This window comes from Strix aluco, chromosome 15, assembly GCF_031877795.1.
Source record: "Strix aluco isolate bStrAlu1 chromosome 15, bStrAlu1.hap1, whole genome shotgun sequence".
Taxonomy (NCBI): Eukaryota; Metazoa; Chordata; class Aves; order Strigiformes; family Strigidae; genus Strix; species Strix aluco.
Genome location: NC_133945.1, coordinates 20,896,157 through 20,914,440, shown reverse-complemented (window position 1 = coordinate 20,914,440; position 18,284 = coordinate 20,896,157). Strand labels below are relative to the sequence as shown.

The 18,284-nt window shown below is 56.8% G+C and overlaps 1 protein-coding gene across 2 annotated transcripts in view; it reads right to left on the bottom strand.

Annotated features, from left to right (window-relative positions):
• Positions 1-18,284, bottom strand: part of GRID2IP (Grid2 interacting protein) — a 41,017-nt gene that overhangs the window by 2,833 nt on the left and 19,900 nt on the right. For both annotated transcript variants that reach the window (XM_074840450.1, XM_074840451.1), the window contains 13 exons: positions 15,711-15,865; positions 13,698-13,799; positions 11,145-11,242; positions 10,562-10,679; positions 9,905-10,230; positions 9,252-9,665; positions 7,187-7,274; positions 5,882-5,959; positions 4,971-5,167; positions 4,204-4,359; positions 2,489-2,575; positions 1,870-1,999; positions 328-446 (listed from right to left, as the gene is read on the bottom strand). In XM_074840450.1, the coding sequence (XP_074696551.1) occupies positions 328-446; positions 1,870-1,999; positions 2,489-2,575; positions 4,204-4,359; positions 4,971-5,167; positions 5,882-5,959; positions 7,187-7,274; positions 9,252-9,665; positions 9,905-10,230; positions 10,562-10,679; positions 11,145-11,242; positions 13,698-13,799; positions 15,711-15,865 (2,068 nt within the window). The remainder of the gene's footprint in view (positions 1-327; positions 447-1,869; positions 2,000-2,488; positions 2,576-4,203; positions 4,360-4,970; positions 5,168-5,881; positions 5,960-7,186; positions 7,275-9,251; positions 9,666-9,904; positions 10,231-10,561; positions 10,680-11,144; positions 11,243-13,697; positions 13,800-15,710; positions 15,866-18,284) is intronic.

The window sequence follows — 18,284 nt, the reverse complement described above, 5'->3', positions numbered from 1 at the left end:
GGAGCCCGCTGGCACGCTCAGCTGTCCCTAACAGCACTTCTCCAGAAGGAAAGACGACTTGGAAAGCTTTGTGGCCTCGTGGCACAGGGCTTCTGCCACACAGAGGCATGTGAACCAGTGGTCACCACAAAAGCTGTTTCCCGTGCTGGCTAAGAGTGAGTGGAGGGTGGAGATTTCCACCACGCTCTCACCAAGTGCTGAGTTGGTGCTTTCTTACCAGCTGGACACAGCCCTGCTACTTACCAAGGAGACATAGAGACAATGAAATGGTTTTACTGGAGGGGAGTTAAGTCCCATGGATGTTTTGCCCCTTTCACAGAAGGATACAGTCATCACAATTGCAAACCTGTCCTCTGCAGTAGCTGGCATGTTGTGACAGGCCAGTTGTATGTCACTGACGGTGGTGTGCAGGTCCTTCAGGTCAGCCGTTAGTGTCCTCTGGTTCACTGCAGGAGAAGAGAGGAGTCAACAGCATTAGGAGACTTGGGTGGCTTTTTTCCTGCCGCAGAGTGAGGGCAACGAGTGGGGGCCATGGGGCAGGGTGGTTCAGACTGTCTACACAGCTCTGCACGACCTGTCCACGTTGTCCGGGGTATGGTGGACGACCAGAGCTTCCTGCTGGCCACCAGCCAGTTGCCAGCAGCCCACGCTGGGTGCTTGGCCCAAGAGATGCCAAGAACCTCAAAAGGAGCCTGGAACATGCCAAGTTGAAGGAGCATGAAGGACTCAGCAGCACGAGGGCGGTGATGGATACACAGGTATCTGACTTGGGAGGGGTGAGAAGGGAGTGTACAGGATGGTGGGACACGGGCCGACATCCCAGCTGACCTCTGTGACATCTCATCACAGCACCAGCACTCCAGAGAGTGAGGAGCAGTTCAGACTCCTTGCTGCCTCGGGCGGCCAAGCCGTGGCTCTTCCGCAGGCAAGGGAGAAGGGGAACTGCAGCACATCAGGAGGGTTGGGGTTGTGGGCTGCAGCTGCGTCGCTCCGTGGCCTGTACAAGAGAGAAGCTGGGCAGCCCTGGATGGCACGTGGTCTGAAACTGGGTGTAAAGAGGAATGAGTTTGGGCAGCAGGGAGCCGTTATCTAACGTTATCAGAGTGTTATCTAACAGTTAGGCCAGATACAAAACCCAGCTAGGAAAGCTACAGGTCCAGACCTTCCTTAAGTAGAAATTTACATCTCCAGGCCTGAACTTTTTCCTTTATTTCTCAGCTGTAGCACTAATTCCCAAGGGAATTACTCACAAACGACCGGGGACGGCGTGCAAGAACAGAACACAGCCCATGCTTTGCCTGTTGTGACACCACCAACGCCAGTGGACGGATGATAACCCCAGCACCTACAGGACTTTTTTTTATTGCAACCAGCGAAGCTGCGTGATCCTCATGTGTCAGCACGACATCCCTGTGACTGGACTGTGAACCCCTAACACGGAGGGTGCTCTACACTCCGTACCACCCACGATTGCAGGCAGTAATAATGCTGGCAGCCACGCTGGGGAGGATCACGCTGCGGATGGGAGGAAGCAGAGGCTGGGTGGAGCAGACCCGCTCCTGGCACTTCCCTCTCCTCTGCCTCATTTGCACTTACAAGATACCTCTGAACTTGGGAACTGCTTTTCCAAGTCAGAAGGAAGGTTCAGGTCAGGGACAGAGCCTTGTCTAGGCACTCCCTAGCATGGGACGGATGGGACCTCCCCTGTCACTAAGCTCATCCCTTCCTAACTCCATCCCCTCACTCAGGACCATTCCTCACTTGTTTCGGGTGCCAACGCTGTGCAGCTCATGACTGATTCCAGACCTGTACAAAACCAAGAGACAGTGCAAGGAGACACGAAGCCTGCAGATGCTTTTGTTCCTTTACCTTTGGCAGCAAGCGGCACTGTAGGAAGATCCTTGGCAAAGCCCAGGAGCTCTGGGAAATGTTGGCTTAGTGATTTGGCAAGAATGTGCAGGAAGGTGGATTTCCCATCCACGGTCTTGGTTGTGTTCAGCTGCGGAGAAGCAAAACAAGGAAGGAGGTTTCTCTGCAGAGGGTTTTGCCAAGCACCCGAATACACAGGGGCTCCTCCATTCTGCTGGGCTCACCCTGCGTTCACGTGCATGGCGATTCCCAGCCATGCTACGTGGATTAATGTTTAAATAGGACATTTAATGTTTACACAGCACGTTATGCCCAGATTAGCAGCATTCAGATGCTAAGCAATGCCTCCCTCCCACAGGTCAGGGCTGTCACCCCGTTCCCCACCCCTCAGGAGTCCCACAGTGACCCACGTGGGATAAAAACCTTCGTTTCCTCCCACCCCACAGCCAGAAGGGCTGGATCTCAGGTCCCAGCACACTGAAACCCACTGTTAGGGCCTCTCTGAAGTCAACCTTGTGCATCGATCCCTGCCCTCCCACGGGTCCCCCAGGTATGAGGACAGGCACGATAAACCAGGCACTTGGAGCTCCTGCACGGGAACAAGCATGCTTCACCTTACCTCAGTGAGAAAGTTGATTTTAAAGCCTGTTGTTTTGCTGGTCTTGGGTTGCCCATTATTCAGATAGTTTCCCATCGCCAGCACAAACTGCAAAGAAAAACCTCAGTGAGCGACTGGCCAGTGACCTCCTGCACTTACGTTGTCCCTTCTCCTTTCGTGCCCGCTTTTGGGTCACAGAGACCTACCAACGGTGGGGTAGGAGCAGAGGGAAAAGGCCTCCCTCGCTCTACAGGACGGTGGGAAAGCACCCTTTTTGTGTCACGTTGCTTCTGCTAAGCGCTCATAGAGCACTGTTAATAAAACCTTCTCAGTTCGTTCGCTGGGTTAGATGAGGTGGATGAAGGCACGTTAAAGGCAGAATTTCACCCCATCACCCACACCGTCCAGGTCTGCAGGGAGCCCACGGCACCACCTCAGCTGCTTTGTCACTTCCAGACTGACGATGCAGGTGCCCAAGCTTTGTTAATGTTTAAGGGGGGGGGCAGATTTTGTCACCCGTTACAGCCTCAGGCTTTAGGTGGGCACAGTTTGGTGATGCCTTTTTATTTCTCAGTCATCTTTTCTTACAGGACCAGGGCTAAGTCTGGAGGTCCACCCTCAGAGCTCCTGGCTGTGGGACAAGGACTCTCCTGCTGACTGGTGAGTCCTAAGCTCTCCTCTCCCCAAAGCCTTTTGTAGCCATTATCTGCAGGTCTTTAGAGGGACATTTTAAAGGGAACAGTGACCCAGCAGAGCCAGCTTTCCCCTCCAGAATGCTCCAATTCCTTGTGCTGTGGCTCTGCAGCCTTGGAGGCACAGCAGGACCTCAGACTGAGTCCTGACATCCCTCCTAGGGCCTGGCAAGGAGCAGGGAGCTCAGGGCTGCCCAGATTTCAGCCTGGGACTCTCTGAATTTCTGTTCACCACCCATTAATGTGCAACCAGCCGTTGCCCCCTCAAGGACTTAACGAGGTGTTGGGGCTTACTGGTCAGGAACCACTCAGGAGATTCATCTCTCACCTGGAAATGTCTTTTGTTACATCATGTCCTCATTTATCCCACCTGTTTTTTTAAAAAACAAACCTGAATGAATTAACATTAGTTTGGGGCAGCTCATCTCAGTAGGGTCAAGGAGCAGCTGTAGAGGGATTCCTTCTCTCCTGCAAGTGTGGTGCCCCTCTGCCAGGCACAGCCTGTCCTCAGGACCCCAAAAGCACCAACTCAGAAGGATGGGGGCATGTGGGATTCCTGCCTGCACCACAGCAGGGCTGGTGCAAGCCCATGGGCTAGCACAAGCCCACAGCATGCACAGGGACCAGCGTGCAGTGCTCCCTGCACGCGGACATGCACGCAGTGACTGCCTGGGCAAACCCCGCATCCTCCAGCTCCATAAACCCCACGTCCTCCAGCTCCATCGCAGCCGAAGGACAGCCTCTGGGCTCTGCTGTGTTACCAGGCGGGTTCCTGGCTCCTGCAGCCCTGCTGCGTGCCGCGGGTGGGTGCAAGGCCATCTGCGACCTGCCCCCCTGCATCCTCCCCGTGCCAGGACCCCCCCACGCCAATACCAGTAGGAGATGCCAGGGGATGGAGCCTGGCCAAGCCAGGAGCCCAGGGCACAGCCGTGGGGCTGGACGTGTGCTCAGCTGCCTGCACGCTGCCTGCGCGCTGCCTGCGGGCACTCCTGCAGACGCTGGGGACCCCCGGTGGCCGTTTCCAGAAGGAAGGACTGTTCTGACCTCCAAGATCTTGGCCAACTTCTTGCTGCTTTTCAGCTCTAGAGAGGCCTTGCAGATACACTCGTAGCTGGCTTTGATCTCCTCTGTCTTCTCCTGCAGAGTGGTCTTAAAGTGTAGGCTGCGCAGCCGGATCTTGTACTCTGGTACTGACAACATCTGAGAGCAAAAGGAGGAGAAAATTACTGCTACCACCATTAGCCATAATCGCTCCTATATGGTGTTTTTCCTGGCATATTTCCCTGCATGTGAAAGCAGGATGCACTTGTTAGCGCAGGCGACGCCGCGGAGCCGCTGGGACAGTGGCTGGAGCTCGCAGACGGCCAGATCGCTGCCACGGGAGAGGGAGGTTTCATGCCAATAGCTACGAGGGACTTTGTCAACAGAAAGTAAGTCAGAGGTGGGCAAAGTCACTCTTACCATGGGGTAAATATTCTGGTATGGTTTGGCTGTAAAACAGCCACTGTGGGAGCTGCAGACGCCTCAGGCATCAGCCCAAGCATCGCTCACCAGCAGTCCTTTGTGACCAGGGCCACCAGCTCTTCCCACCCCACCGTTTTGAGAATGGTCAGTTAATGGTTGGACTAGATGATCTTCAAGGTCTTTTCCAACCAAGATGATTCTGTGATTCTGCATGCATCAGCAGAGCAGCGTCCTGCTGTTTTCCTCCCTGCTGTGTGTTTTCCTCCCCCCCAGCTTGCAACGGGACATCCTGGGGACACTGCACATGCAGAGCCCCTCGCTCCCGGAGCACGTCCCTGCCCAGGTACCTGCAGCACAAATTGGTCGGGCTCGCTCAGCTTGCCAGGGTTCTCCTTGTAGCTCTGGAAGCGCTGGACTTCCTCCCCATCCGGGGCGTACAGCAAGAGCTGCTTGATGTGGGAAGGCTCCAGGCGGTCGGTCTCCATCGTCATGAGGATCTGGCGCAGCTCCATGTGCGAGAGCTTGAGGTGGGCTATCAGGATGGCTGGGGGAAAGGGAGGTGTGTCACTTGGGAGGTGAGGGGGACCCAACCCCAGGGACTGGGACGGACAGACAGCCCGGCAGGACGGGGCTGGGAGGCGAAGCTCCATCTCTCCACGGCATGAGAGTGACGTGGACTTCTCCACGTGCCCACGCCGGCGTGGGGTCAGCGCTGAGGAGAGGAAGGGCTTTCCACTTCCCAAGGCCCACAGGGACCTGAGGAATCACTCTAGTCCTGCAGAACCCCCCGGACATTGCACCACGTGCCTGTACATCACCCACACATCAGGCTGGAAACCACCCCCAATGCCTCCTCCTCTCCCACGTCCCCAGTGGCCAGGAGCCCAGGGGCTCGCAGGGTCCCACCAAGCCCTCCCACCCTCCATCCTACCAGAAGCACGTCCTGGAGAAGCAACATGGACCCTTCCCTGGCAGGCGGCAGGGCAGGATGGGCCCCCACATTCTCGCTGCCCCAATCCCTCCCCAGGCCAATGAGTCACATCCCATCTCCGTCCTTTCTTATAAAGCCACTTTCTCACCCCTGCCCAGCACTGAGCCCAGCCTGGAGGAACAGCCCAGCCCAGCAGAGCTGAGCTGGGATTGCACTCGTGGGATTGTGCTCATGTAGCTGCCTTCCTTTTACCTTTCCAGTTCTCTACATCCCCGGCCCCATCTCTGGGCCCGTTTTGGGGGTACGTTCACCGTGATGTTTACTTACATGTGTTGTAGGCCTTTTTGTGGGACAAAATTTCTACCACGTCTTTCTTTTTAAAGTTTTCAGGCATGAGAGTTGGCTCTGGAAGAGAAACTGAAAGATTTAATCACAGGTAAGGACAGGCTCAGCTGGCTCCAGCAGGAAGAAAACTGTCCTGAAAACAGTGAAACCATGAATGAGAGAGGAGAACTGATGCTTTGCACACAGCAATGGCTCCGGGAATCCTTGAATTCTGCAATTCAAAGATCTCCTCAATGGAGGACTCAGTTGGAGCTGAAAAAGGTAAAACAAGAGGTGAAACACACAGAAAATCCCAGACTGCCCAGAAACATCCCAAAAAAGATAGCCCTGCGAAGAATCCCATTTCACCCCACTTCTATTGCCAGTCCCATCTGTATCTGCCTGCTCTAGCTTGGCTCTGCCCATGCTGCCACTGTGCATCATGTCCCTTGCGGGAGAGCTCAAACGTCCCACTGGCATTTCACTTTTCCCCGTGTAAATGAGGTGGCCGCGCTGCCCCGCACCTCCCGTCTGGTTTGCAGAACCCAGAGACCCCGGTGGGTGGGAGAGCCCCGTCGGTGGGGCTGCAGGAGACCCCGGTTCAAGAGCAATGGGGGAGGCTGCACTGGCAGGCAGCTATGGACCCCATAAGTAGGTCTTGGAGGGAGGTAACTACTTACAGATGTGAAAAGTGTTGCTTGTAACGTGCTCTATGGACAGAGACATGTTTTCATGGCTTTTTCAGGGCTCAAAGCAACTGAGCTGCAATTGTAACTTGCAGCTGTTACGGTGACTGCAGCACAACGCGGTGCCCGTGCACACCAAGGGCCCGGCTGACTGTCCGCACTGTGCAGACCGTAGCGAGCAGAGGCCATGCACGGATCGTTATAACGTGTGGCACAGCTTTGAGCTTCTGCCGTGCTGCCAACCAGGGCCCTCGTGGCCCCGGGGAGCGCAGCCGGCACCGCGGCGCTCCCCGCCGCACGGCGATGGCCAGGCGGGTGCTGCGGGAGCTGGGAAGCAGCATCAAGCGCAACAGGGAGCGAAACCATCCGACTGAGTTTCGTTGCCCCGACCGACTGCAATGTGGAGAGAAAACAGATAATGGCAGCGAAGAAAATTAAGGGAGATTGTGAGACGATCTCTGCCTTAATGATCTGCTGTGCCACCAGCGACAAAATCCTGAGTATGAATGAATGTTGTGATGCCAGGACCAGGCATTGCCTTGCTGCCCATCTAGCTGCGTTTCCTCCCAGTGCCCTGGCCTCCAGCTGGTACCAGGACCTGCTCTAGGGCTCAGGTACTTACTCGTAGGCTTCTGCGTCCCAAAGTGCAGCTCCAGGTCGAGATATTTGACCATATCACTCAGCTTGTCGTAATCTGAGTCTTCCCCGAGCTGCAGGAGGAGGAAGAGTCAGGAGCCGTGCTGGCGCAGGGGACAGCCCGACACTGCCCGCCTGCACTGGGCCACCTTCCCTCAGCCCCACGCTAAGCTCTGCATCCCTAGAAGAAACCAGGACAGGTTGATGCACTGTCCTGTAACTGGAGACTCAGCCGTCATAAACCCCACACAGAAACCAGAGCCTCGTGAACCGCTCACCTCTGGGGAGGCAGCTCCTACACAAGTTGCTAAGCTCACCTGGTGGGAACTGTTCTCATTTCAGAAGGAAGGAAGAAAGGCGGAGGTTTACCCCATCAGCGTTTCCTTACACACTACAGCTGGCAGCACTGCCCCACGGATTCATTTAGCTTCTGACACAGCTGGAATCCTACAGAGCACTACTGCTCTTTGCTTGCTGCTTGGGCATGAAGCTCTATGGAAGGATAAAGTGGGAATTCCAAGACTTTGGGAATTTTTTGCATACAAAAAAAATCACTGCGAAGAAGCATCTTGTTCTCCGGGGAGAGGGACCTGCAGGATTTCAGGTGTTTGCTACGAGGTGGGTGCCTGTGGGACTGGAAGGTGATCCCACTGCTCCCCTCCAGCTGCTCAGGAGGTGAAGAATACAGCACATCTGAACACATTCATCACCGTGAGTCACAGGTGCGGGAAGTTACACAATCCCAGAATCATCTCGGTTGGAAAAGCCCTTGAAGCTCCTCCAGTCCAACCATGAACCTCCCTCTGACCGTTCTCAACTCCACCAGATCCCTCAGCGCTGGGTCAACCCGACTCTTCAACCCCTCCAGGGATGGGGACTCCCCTCCTGCCCTGGGCAGCCCATTCCAACGCCCAACAACCCCTTCTGCAAAGAAATACTTCCTAAGTTAAATTAAGCTCCAGGAAGGCCATCTTCCCCCCACAGGAACTCGAATCCACCTCCAGAGTTCTGCATCTCTTCAAGTCTATGATGCCAGAAGATTATCACATCTAGTCTCACTCCTCTCCTCTGCTTTCCCCCTCCAGTGTCCTCCCCTGCCTCGCTGCTCTCCCCATCACTCCGCTTTCAACCATCCTCACTGTTTCCCACTGATAAAACCTCCTACAGCTGCAGAATGCATCTGAAGGCAGCTCCTGCCTATGTCAACCCAGAGAGAGCTGGAAAGCAAGTGCTGCCCAGGACGCTGCCGCCAAAACCAGCATTTCAGATGCTTTCCAGAGCCTCTTCTCATCCCAGCAGTTTTGGACCAAACAATTGAAAGGGTGAAAAGAAATGTGAGACTTTCTGTAACATGGCATCTTCACAGAATCATAAAATGGTTTGGGTTAGGAGGGACCATGAAGACCATCCAGTTCCAGTCCCCTGCCCTGGGCAGGGACACCTTCCACTGACCAGGTTGCTCAAAACCCCGTCCAACCTGGCCTTGAACCCTTCCAGGGAGGGGGCAGCCACAGTTTCTCTGGGCAACCTGTGCCAGTGTCTCACCACCCTCACAGGGAAGAATTTCTTCCTTAGATCTGATCTAAATCTCCCCTTTTTCAGTTTAAAACTGTTATCCCACATCCTATGCCTACACCCCCTGATCAAGAGTCCCTCCCCACCTTTCCTGTAGCCCCTTTCAGTCCTGGGAGGCCGCTCTAAGGTCTCCCCGGAGCCTTCTCTTCTCCAGCTGAACCCCCCCAACTCTCTCAGCCTGTCCTCACAGGGGAGGTGCTCCAGCCCCCCGAGCATCTTTGTGGCCTCCTCTGGCCCCACTCGAGCAGGTCCATGTCCTTCTGATGTTGGTGTCCCCAGAGCCAGGCACAGTTCATTCCCTTGGCCAAGGTATTGAATGGAAGAGGTCAGGACACGCTGCTCCGGGGAGGGGACAGCGCCCGCAGCGCTCAGGGCAGGGAGGAGGGCAGTGCCCACGGATGCTCCCACTGACCTGTGCAGCCTCAGCACTGGCAAGGTTTAGACCCTCACCCCCCCACCCCACTCCCCGGCCGTACCTGTCCCCAGATTGTCCCTTCTGAGTTCTCCACTTGCTCCCACCGCAGCCTCTTGACGCTCATGTGGTTGGACTCGCTTCTGCGGTGCAGCAGCCCCCGGTGCAGGGGGGGTGCGCAGGGCACCGGTGGGGGCGGCGGCGGGGGTGGCGGAGGTGGGATGGGGTGCAGGTGGCTGATGAGGGACTTGGGGGCAGGCGACGTGCTGGCCTTTGTGGCCTCTGCCTTGGTGGGGATGGTCTGGGGGTCGTGGAAGGGCAGGGGGGGCGGTGGTGGCGGGGGGCTGAGCGGCGGCGGGGGGATGTGGTCCGAGAGCGTGGAGTAGGTCAGGGAGCTGCCCTCATCGCTGCTGCTGATGTACTCGCTGCTGCTGACGTCGTTGGTGACATAGCTGCCCTGGTCATCGTGAAAACTCATCTAGGTGAGGGAGAGGGGAGAGGCCGAAGGTGGCACCTCATCCTCCACCCACCCACCCCTTGGGGGGGGTCCTGCCCCCCAGCCATGCAGCCCTTGCCCCCCTCTGCCACCCGCAGAGCCCCAGGCCATGTCCCCAGCGGCTCTGCGCCCGTCCCGTTGCAGTGCAGCTGCACCGTGCCTGGCTCCACAACCAGGGCAGACAAAGGCCGTGCACCGAGCCAGCCCTGTGCCACGCTCACCTCCTCGTAGTCATTCTCAGGGGTGAGGAAATCATCCACGATGGTGACCCGGTGTCCCAGCTGCTCACTGAGGGCATCCAGGAATCGGTCGGTGTCACGGCTGCGCGGGGGCCTGGAGAAGGTGAAGAGCTTCTTCCGTCGTGACAGAGGGCTGAGCGGGTAGTCCCGGTGCTTGGGGGACGGGGCTGGGCTGCTGTCGAGGCTGACGTAGGGGTTGGACTCGGTGCTGCTCGGGGAGGCCACGCTGCTGTGCAGGCGGTAGTAGCACTGCTGGGAGGCCAGAGGGTCGCTGGGCCATGAGATCGCATTCCCCGGCTTGCGAGCACCTGCAGGGGACAGAGGGCGTCCTGCACCGGGTGCTCCCCGCAGCCCCCCACCACCCACGGGCTGCAGTGAGCCCCAGTGCCGCGCCGAATGCGACAGGAGATCACGGTGCAGCAGCCGGCGGAGAGGAGAGGTCCCCCCTGCACAGGGGATTCACCATCCTGCAGACGCAGCTTTGCAGAAACCATCGCTGGGCTCACACATGGCAGCCTCACCGCTTTGTTATAAAACGTCACCAAGGGAAGGATGTCTTCTCCTCCACCTGCCTGGCCAGCACCACCCACCGTCGCCTGAGACCCCCCCAAAACCCCGCCGTGGGAAGCCGGACGCTACCTGTGGCGTGCGCCAGCTCTGGGGCGGGCGGCGATGCTCTGTGCCGGGCAGCGGGGCCCATCTTGCCGGCAAAGCTGCCAATCAGGCGGTTTTCTAATTCTGCATAGACAGCCGACATCTGAAAAAAAGGGCAAAGAGCTGCTGTTGATGCCCGAAGCGAGACGGGGCTTGTGGAGCCCCCAGAGACCGCGATGTCCCGGGGACAGGACAGCCACCGCGGACCCATCAGCCCCCAGTCTCTTACTCATTAAAGGGGTGTTTCACCCCAACCCAAGGCTACTCTGCCTTTTCTGAAGCTCCCCAAGAGCCTCTCACTCACAAGGAAGATGCTGACAGACACCAGCCTTATTAAAGCTGACTAATTACCCAGGGAAGTGATCTCAGAGATGGGCTCTGAGGCAGGGATGTTGTCAGCCACCAGCAGGTATTTATGTGCAGACACATCCTTCCCTGTTCCTTTTTTTCTGCTTTCCTGTGTTAACATGAATCAAACTCGACCCTCCCTGTGAACGCAACGGTCCCGCAGACGTTGTTAAAGCCCTTCCCAGAGGCATCCCCCCACCCCAGCCCCGCGAGGTCACACCATTTTGGGGTTGGGTGTCTCCGGGAGGGATGTGCCATCACCAGCCTGTCTCTCTCCAGGGATCAGGCGAACCGGGACCTCCACAGTGTCACTCTGGCCTGCGGGGGAAGGCAGAGACAAACCCATCAGGATCCCCCCCTTCTGCCTCAGCCCCCTGGGGCTCCCAGGGGTCCTGGCCCATCGAGGTCCCCCCGTCTCCTGCTGGGACCTGGAGCCATCAGCGCACAGGGATGCACCGGGAGCTCCCGGTTCTGGGGATCCCGAGGGATGGGTGCAGGGCAGCTGGTGGCCCCACACACGGGCTGCCTGGGAAACAGGGACCTCTCACCACCAGCTTCCCCGGGTGGCAGCAAAAAACACCCAGCGATGAAGCATGACACATGCTAGAAAACAAGCATGGCCGAGGAGGAAAAAAATTCTTCTATGCCTTGCCCTCTACCTCTTCATATTCAGTTTCTTTCTCTCTAAAATGAGGATATTATTCATCTCGCAGTCTACCCGGTTGGTAGGTTTGGAAGCTGTCTGTAAATCCTCAGCAGCTGAGCAGCGCTGCGACTGTGGCACGGGCAGCGTGTTCCTCCCTAGAGCCACATGCGGGGGACAGAGCCCAGCGAGGGGTTTCCATCACAGTATTTCAGGGGAAGAGACGTTACCCAGGGCACCTGCGGGAGTTTGTACATCGAGAACTCTCCAGATATTGAGGGGCTGCAGTGCCATGGGTGTTTCTTTTTTCTTGGTTTCTTTTCCTTCAGCCTCCCTAGACGCCAGGACAGGGTCACCACACGTGGCAGTCAAGGTCACAGTTTCCAAAATCGAGTCCTTTTGGTCGCAGATGCCTGTGCAGCACCAGCCACCCCAGCAGTGTCCCCTGAGATGGGGCTCTGCAGGGGACACAAGGAGGGAGGGAGGTCTGAAGGCACAAGGGAGATCACTTAGAGTGACATTATTTGACCAGCTCCAAATTAAACTCTTTTTTTTCCATTATGTCCATAGAGAGCTTCTGTTTGGAGGTTAACGGCTGCAGCAGTACAAGCTCTCAGAGACGTTCCAGACCCCCAACTTATCTCCAAGGGGGTGTGACGGGCTGCTGGGAGGAAGCAGTTTGCAGTCCCTGCCTTTCCCCAGCTGCTGGAGGGCAGCTCGAATGATTCACGTTCCCTTTCAGCCACAATATTTCCACGCAGTGGCCAGGGCCAGGCTGGGGCAGGCAGACAGAGCTTTGGAGAGCCCGGCGGAGCAGCTCTGCTCACACCAGCGTCAAACCGGACCAGAGTGCTCAGAGCCTGGTGTTTAATGGCAACAAACAAATTAAAGCCCGGGATGGATATAGCTGGGTGTAATGAGAAAGGGCTCTGGAGTGGGGCTTTTATCAGGAACAGGAGGTGCAGCCCCCGGCCCCGCATCACCTCCCTCTCCAGGACTGAGGAATGTTGTCTGCTTTTGATAAATAACTGGTTTGTGCAGGGAGGTGAACTAGGAGCACCCAGGGCAGGATGTGGCCCAGAGCCTGCTCGGGTAAGGTTAGCACAGGCTGCTCTGCTCTTTCCGCAGGGCAGTTGAGGACAAGGCTGCTCCCCCACAGCTGGCGAACATCTGCCCAGGCGAGCGGCTTCCCTCTGGCACAGGCAGCCATCGGCCACTCTTCGTGCTGAGATCACAACCAGAAATGCTGCTCAGAGGCAGGGTAGAGGATATTCCCTGAGAAAATGTCTCAGAGTTGGCTGCTCTGGCAGCAGCCCTCCCCAACAGCTGAGGAGCACCGCGCTCCAGGTGAGAGGTGATGGGAGGAAGCCTGTCTGGTCGTGGCGGGGGGGTTGTGGTGGGGAGATCATGGTCAGAAGCCGTAAGCACAGGTCAAGTGCCCTTCACAATCAGCTATGAGCGAGGGAGGAACAGGCAGGATGCCTTGTCCCACCATCTGGGAGAGGAGGGCAAAGACCCAAAGGACTGGAAACACAACCAGCAAGCTGGAGTGGTGCTGGGGGAGAGGGTTAGAGACCTGGGGGCTGCGGAAGGCCCTGCAGCAGTACCGGGAGGACGGGATTTTCAGAGGAATGGGGAGATATGGGGCTTCTCTCTGAAAGGAGGGAGGGTTTGTGCTGTGAGTGTAGTTCATCAAGAGTCTCAAAGTGGCACTGAACCGTGATCTCCTCCCTCACACGGATTTCACAAATGCTGTTTTCCCTGCGAATTTGACAGTGTCCAAGAAAGTTCACAGAGAAGCTAGAAACGGTGCACCCCAGAAGGGAGGGCTCAGACCAGCAGGATCAGTTCACACCTGAGCAGTGGAAGGGATTGGAAACAAGGTTCAGCCTCAGCCCAAGTGGCCTCTTACTGAAGTGCTTATTTCAACTGTTCCTGAAAACACAGATTTCCAGCCAAAGCCTCTGTGCCGGCTCTATGCTGCCCTCCAACTTTTCCCACCATTCATGCTTAGGAATAGGTCAGGATTTTGGCTTGGGGCAGAGCAGAAGGACACTACAGGCACAACCTGCAGGACCCAGCTCCCTCCTCCCTGCAGCGGGAACCCCAGCACAGCCCCCCATCACCCACCTGCTGCCCCCCCATCTTCGGGGCGGGGGGTTCGAAGGCTTCCCCGGCACAAGGAGGCCCCTCGGACGGAGCTGCGGTAGCGGTCCTCCGCTTCTGGCTCAGCTGCAGCAGAAAACACCCTTCATCAGGCATGGCCAGTGCGTGCCAGACCCTGAAGCTCCCCCATTCCTCCCCACCACGACATGGGGGTCCCCCAGGCCCATCGGACTCGCAGCTGCTCTCTGAGCCCTGTCCTTGACCATGATCCCATGCACAGCCTTGCTGGTGCTGCGGCTGCCTGTTCCCCCCCACCCCGGTCGCTGCTCACCCCATCGTCGCACTGTCTGGGGGAGCGGAGCCGGTTACAAACGCTCCCGCCAGCACAGGGCAGGGGGATGGATGCCCAAAGACGGGATATGCAATTGCCTTTTCTGGCAGGATCAGCATCCACCACCTCCTGGCACACATGAAACTCCAGCCCTGAGCTCGGCCGGTCCAGCTAACTCCTTCCTGCCCTCAAGGGACAAGATGGGAGTGGGGGCCAGCACTGAAATGCTGCCTGGAAGAACCACGTTGTCTGATGGATTGGTCTGTGTGCTCAGAGAGGCTCAGACTTACAGCAGGATGGAGGTACCAGAGCATCGGTCGCCGTGGGATCCGACAGACCAATACTTGGACACACACAAACATCAGAGATTGCTACCGAGTTTGGAAGAAGCCCAGATGAAGGAGTAACCCAAATTCAGACATCTCTGGCCATCGCACGGACACACACGGCACGCACCAGAACAACCAGAACTTCACAGCGTCAGAGATTTCTCCCTTCGTCTGAGAAGCTGAAAGGAGCCAGGGACCAGCCTGCAAACCAGGGACAAGTCTGCAGCAGCCTGGTCCTGGGAGATGTCCTCCCGTCCAGTGGCTGGGGATACCTGCTTTGTATTCCTGAAATACAGCTGCAAACTGCAAGTATATCAGCTTCCCTCCAAGATCTAAAGTTTATAAACTGATTTTAAGGTCTACATTCTTGGGAGTATACAACACATCAGGTAGGTCAGGCCATGATTCTGCACACACAAAAGCAGCAATAATCAAAAGTGCAAATTAGGTGAGCAAATACCCAGCAGGTTTCCATGCACAGCGGGGAGTATTTGCACCAGGACTTGGAGCTGTTTTTCCCTGCAAGGCTGTGCTAAAATAACTGTGTCCCTCCAAAAGTCTCTCTTCAAGCAACACCTCTTTTTACCTATGTTGAGTCTAAAATAAACACATCAACACAAGGCAAATAGCTTCGAATAGAAACATTTGAAAGCAATTAAGAAGCCTAAATCCAAAGATTAAGGCATTTCACTCCAAATTTGCTGTCACTTTTCTGCTGTCTGACTGCAAAGCCCGTCATCCTCAGCAAACCACAGCTGGGTTTTGTGACACCACAGCCCCAGGTGACCGGGAGAGGGGGAGCAGGGAGGAGGAGAATCGCCGACTGCCTTCCAAGTCTTTCTGGGAGCCATGCTCCCCACCTCCTCTAACCACAGGTGCCTGCACAGGTCTGGCTGCTGGAGCCACCCCAAGGGACGCCGCCGTCACCGCATATTTTGCCTCTCTGATCTGAACGCTGCCCCTAAACCAGCTATTTCCTTTCCTAACCTGTAATGACCCAAGCAGCCTCCAAAAGTCTTTGCTCCCAAAGACAACCTCTCAGGTGCCATCTCTCCTCTCGACGCCGAGTTTCTTTCCAAAACTACACGGCTCCGTGGTGTGGAAGAGGCAACCTCCCGCCTGACATTTACAGATCAACCTCATCGGTAACAGGAGCTGGAAATTCCTCTGTGCTGCTCTACATCCCACGCGGCCACCATCTCCATGCAGGCAGCGTGTGGGCAGGAGCCGGGCAGGGCAGAGCCGCAGCCGCTGCCCCGGGGAGAGCTGGCTGCTCCCTCGCCGCCCCAGCCGGCTCCCAGCGCGACGGACAGAGGTTCCCGGGGACCCAGCGGGACACGGCGTGTCCGTGCCGGAGCGCAGGGGCTTTCCTCTCACCTGCCAAGGACTTGTAACCAAGAAACCTGGCAATCTTTTGCTGGCAGTGCTCCTGCTCTTCGTACGTCAGCAGCTGGTAGATAAACTGCCAAATGACTTGCTTGGCCGGTGTGTCCAGCACCGGGTACACATCCACAATGAGAGTGTCAATATTCCTGCAAAATCGGAAAGAGAGGGCCGGGCAGTGAGCGCATCCCTACGGCACAGCCCCACCACGTCGCTTCCCTGGGCTCCGGCGCTTCCCCGCCTGCCTCTGCCGGGTCTTGGCTGCCGGGTTTGCCTCGCTGTCTTCGGCACAACCGGAGGATTTCCAAGCAGAGGTGCCGGGCTCCTGGTGAGGGACAGAGCGCTTTGGGCAGGGGAGTTGGGCAGCTGGTGCTAACGGGGTGAGCAAACTCCCGGGGAATGGCAGCACCTGACAGCCAGGTATAAAACCTGGTTCATGAGTCAGCTAGGGGGAAGTGAGAGAGGTGGAAGAGCAGCAGAAAGATGCCTTGGAAAGAGGTGAATTTTAGCCAGCAGCAGGTAAGCAGGCTCAGGGAGAAGTGAATTGGAGGGGTGGCTGGGCTGAAGGCTTGGTTTCATGTTGGCCCTGCGGTGTGCAGAGATGGTGAAGGGGTTGTTGAGGATAGCAGGGCTGAGCACCTGAGTCTGTGAGGAGGATAAAGCAGCCTGGGGGAGGAGGGCTGTCCTGGGTCAGAGAGCAAAGGTCAGGCTGCTTTCTGCTCTGAGGCAGAGATGATGGGTTAAAGCTCACTGCAACTATTGCATCCTTAATGTAGCAGTAATAGTAAGAACTTCTTAAAGAACTGAAGGAGATTGCATATCTAGGAGCAACTCTGTTTTCTTGAACAGCCCATTGCTGCCTTCCAAGGAGCAGGGACCAGGCATGCAGGGGAGAGCCGAAGGGTGAAGAGGTTTGAATCTGCAAGGACTTTACTAATGAAATGTCTGGGGGGTCCTTATAGGTCTGTGGGGGTGAGAAGCGGTAGGAGCCTGCCACAAGTCACCTGCTAAGCTTCTCCCTAGTTTGGGGCTAATTTGCCTCTTCTGTGGAGCTGGACACAGCTCTTGGCTGTCAGAAGCCTATTTCCTGTTCTGAAAAGCTAAAGTGCTGTGGAGGAGCTGCCGAGGCAGGCGGCTGCTCTGCCCTGCAAAGCCTCTGCTCCTCCTGGGCAGCGGCTGGGGCCAGCTGGTTTGTCATGTGCAAACTGGCCAGGGGGCCAAAGCCCAGCCCAGGGGTGTCCTGACTCCATCTCCTGTGTTGGCTGCTGGGAAACGCTGGTATCTGCATGTTGTGGTGGCGAGCAGACTTAACGTTTGGGGATTTCCTTCCTTGTCAGAGCAGTTAGAGGCCACAGCTGCTCATCTGGGACAGGCGTGCAATCAGGTCATGAGGAATTATTGTTAAATGGAGCAGCAGCATCTGCATCGAGCTGGTCGGGGTGGCTACAGGCAAAATGAGATGGCTGGAGGAGGGGGTGGGCACACCAGTGCCCTCGCTGCGCCTCGCTCCCCGCAGCTGGCAGCTCTGGGGGGGGCAGCAGTGACAGTCCCCAGTAAAACACAGCGGGAAGACCAAGCTGCCCCTCACTGGGAGGGGAGGTGGGGACTTGATTAGTGCTACTGGGGTTCCCCATCCCTGTGCCACCGAGCAAGAGCAAATACCCTGCCAAGATCCAGTCAGTGTGAGGTTCATGGTTGGACTGGATGATCTTCAAGGTCTTTTCCAACCAAGATGATTCTGTGAGTCTGAGTTTCCCAGATGCAGACCCCAGGGACCTGCTCTGCCCCCACAACTGCTGCTCCTCAGGCTGCAGCGCCCAACTAGGGAACCCTGTAGAAGCCATGCAGCCTCAGGAGAGCACAAAGCAATGATTTCTGCTTTACTGGGGCAGTGTCCATGATCACTGGGCCTCATGAGGGTTCACCCAGCTGGTGCTGGGGGGGTTTAACACCTCTGTGTCTCCCCCAGCACCTGCAGGCACAGAGACAGCCTGGCCTCACTGCAGGATGCTGCAGCCCTCAGCCGGAGCCATGGCTTTGTACTCAGTAGTTTCTATCCTCCTGCCTTAAATACTGAGGGATTTATTGCATTTCCTTGTCGAACTGAGGATTTGGATCCTTTGGTCTTTACACCAGCAGGCTGCTGCACCGTTGCAGCCACTTGCCTGGCCCTGGCCGGTGCATCCGCAGCCGTGGGGGTCCTGAGGGGCAGCCGGACAGCCCGGTCAGCTCAGCAGCTGCGGGAAGAGGCAGCGAGAATCTCCTGTCGCCCGGAGGGATGGCTTATTCACCGTGGTGCAGAGAGGTTAAAGATCGAGGGCAGAAAACAAGGTCACTACTGCAAGTGTGGACTCTGCCAGGGGATGGGTTTTGCCCCTTGCAGCGGGGTGGGGAGGATGGGCTCCACAGCAGGACGAGGGCTCTGCCAGCCGCTGCCGCCAAGGGAGTGCTGTAGCCAAGACGCTGAGAAAAGTGAGAAGGGAAGGGTGAAACACGGTGAGATTTACTGAAAGAAGTGGAACAGGATCTGCGGCTGTCAGGGACAGCCAGACAGCAGGAGAGCCCGCC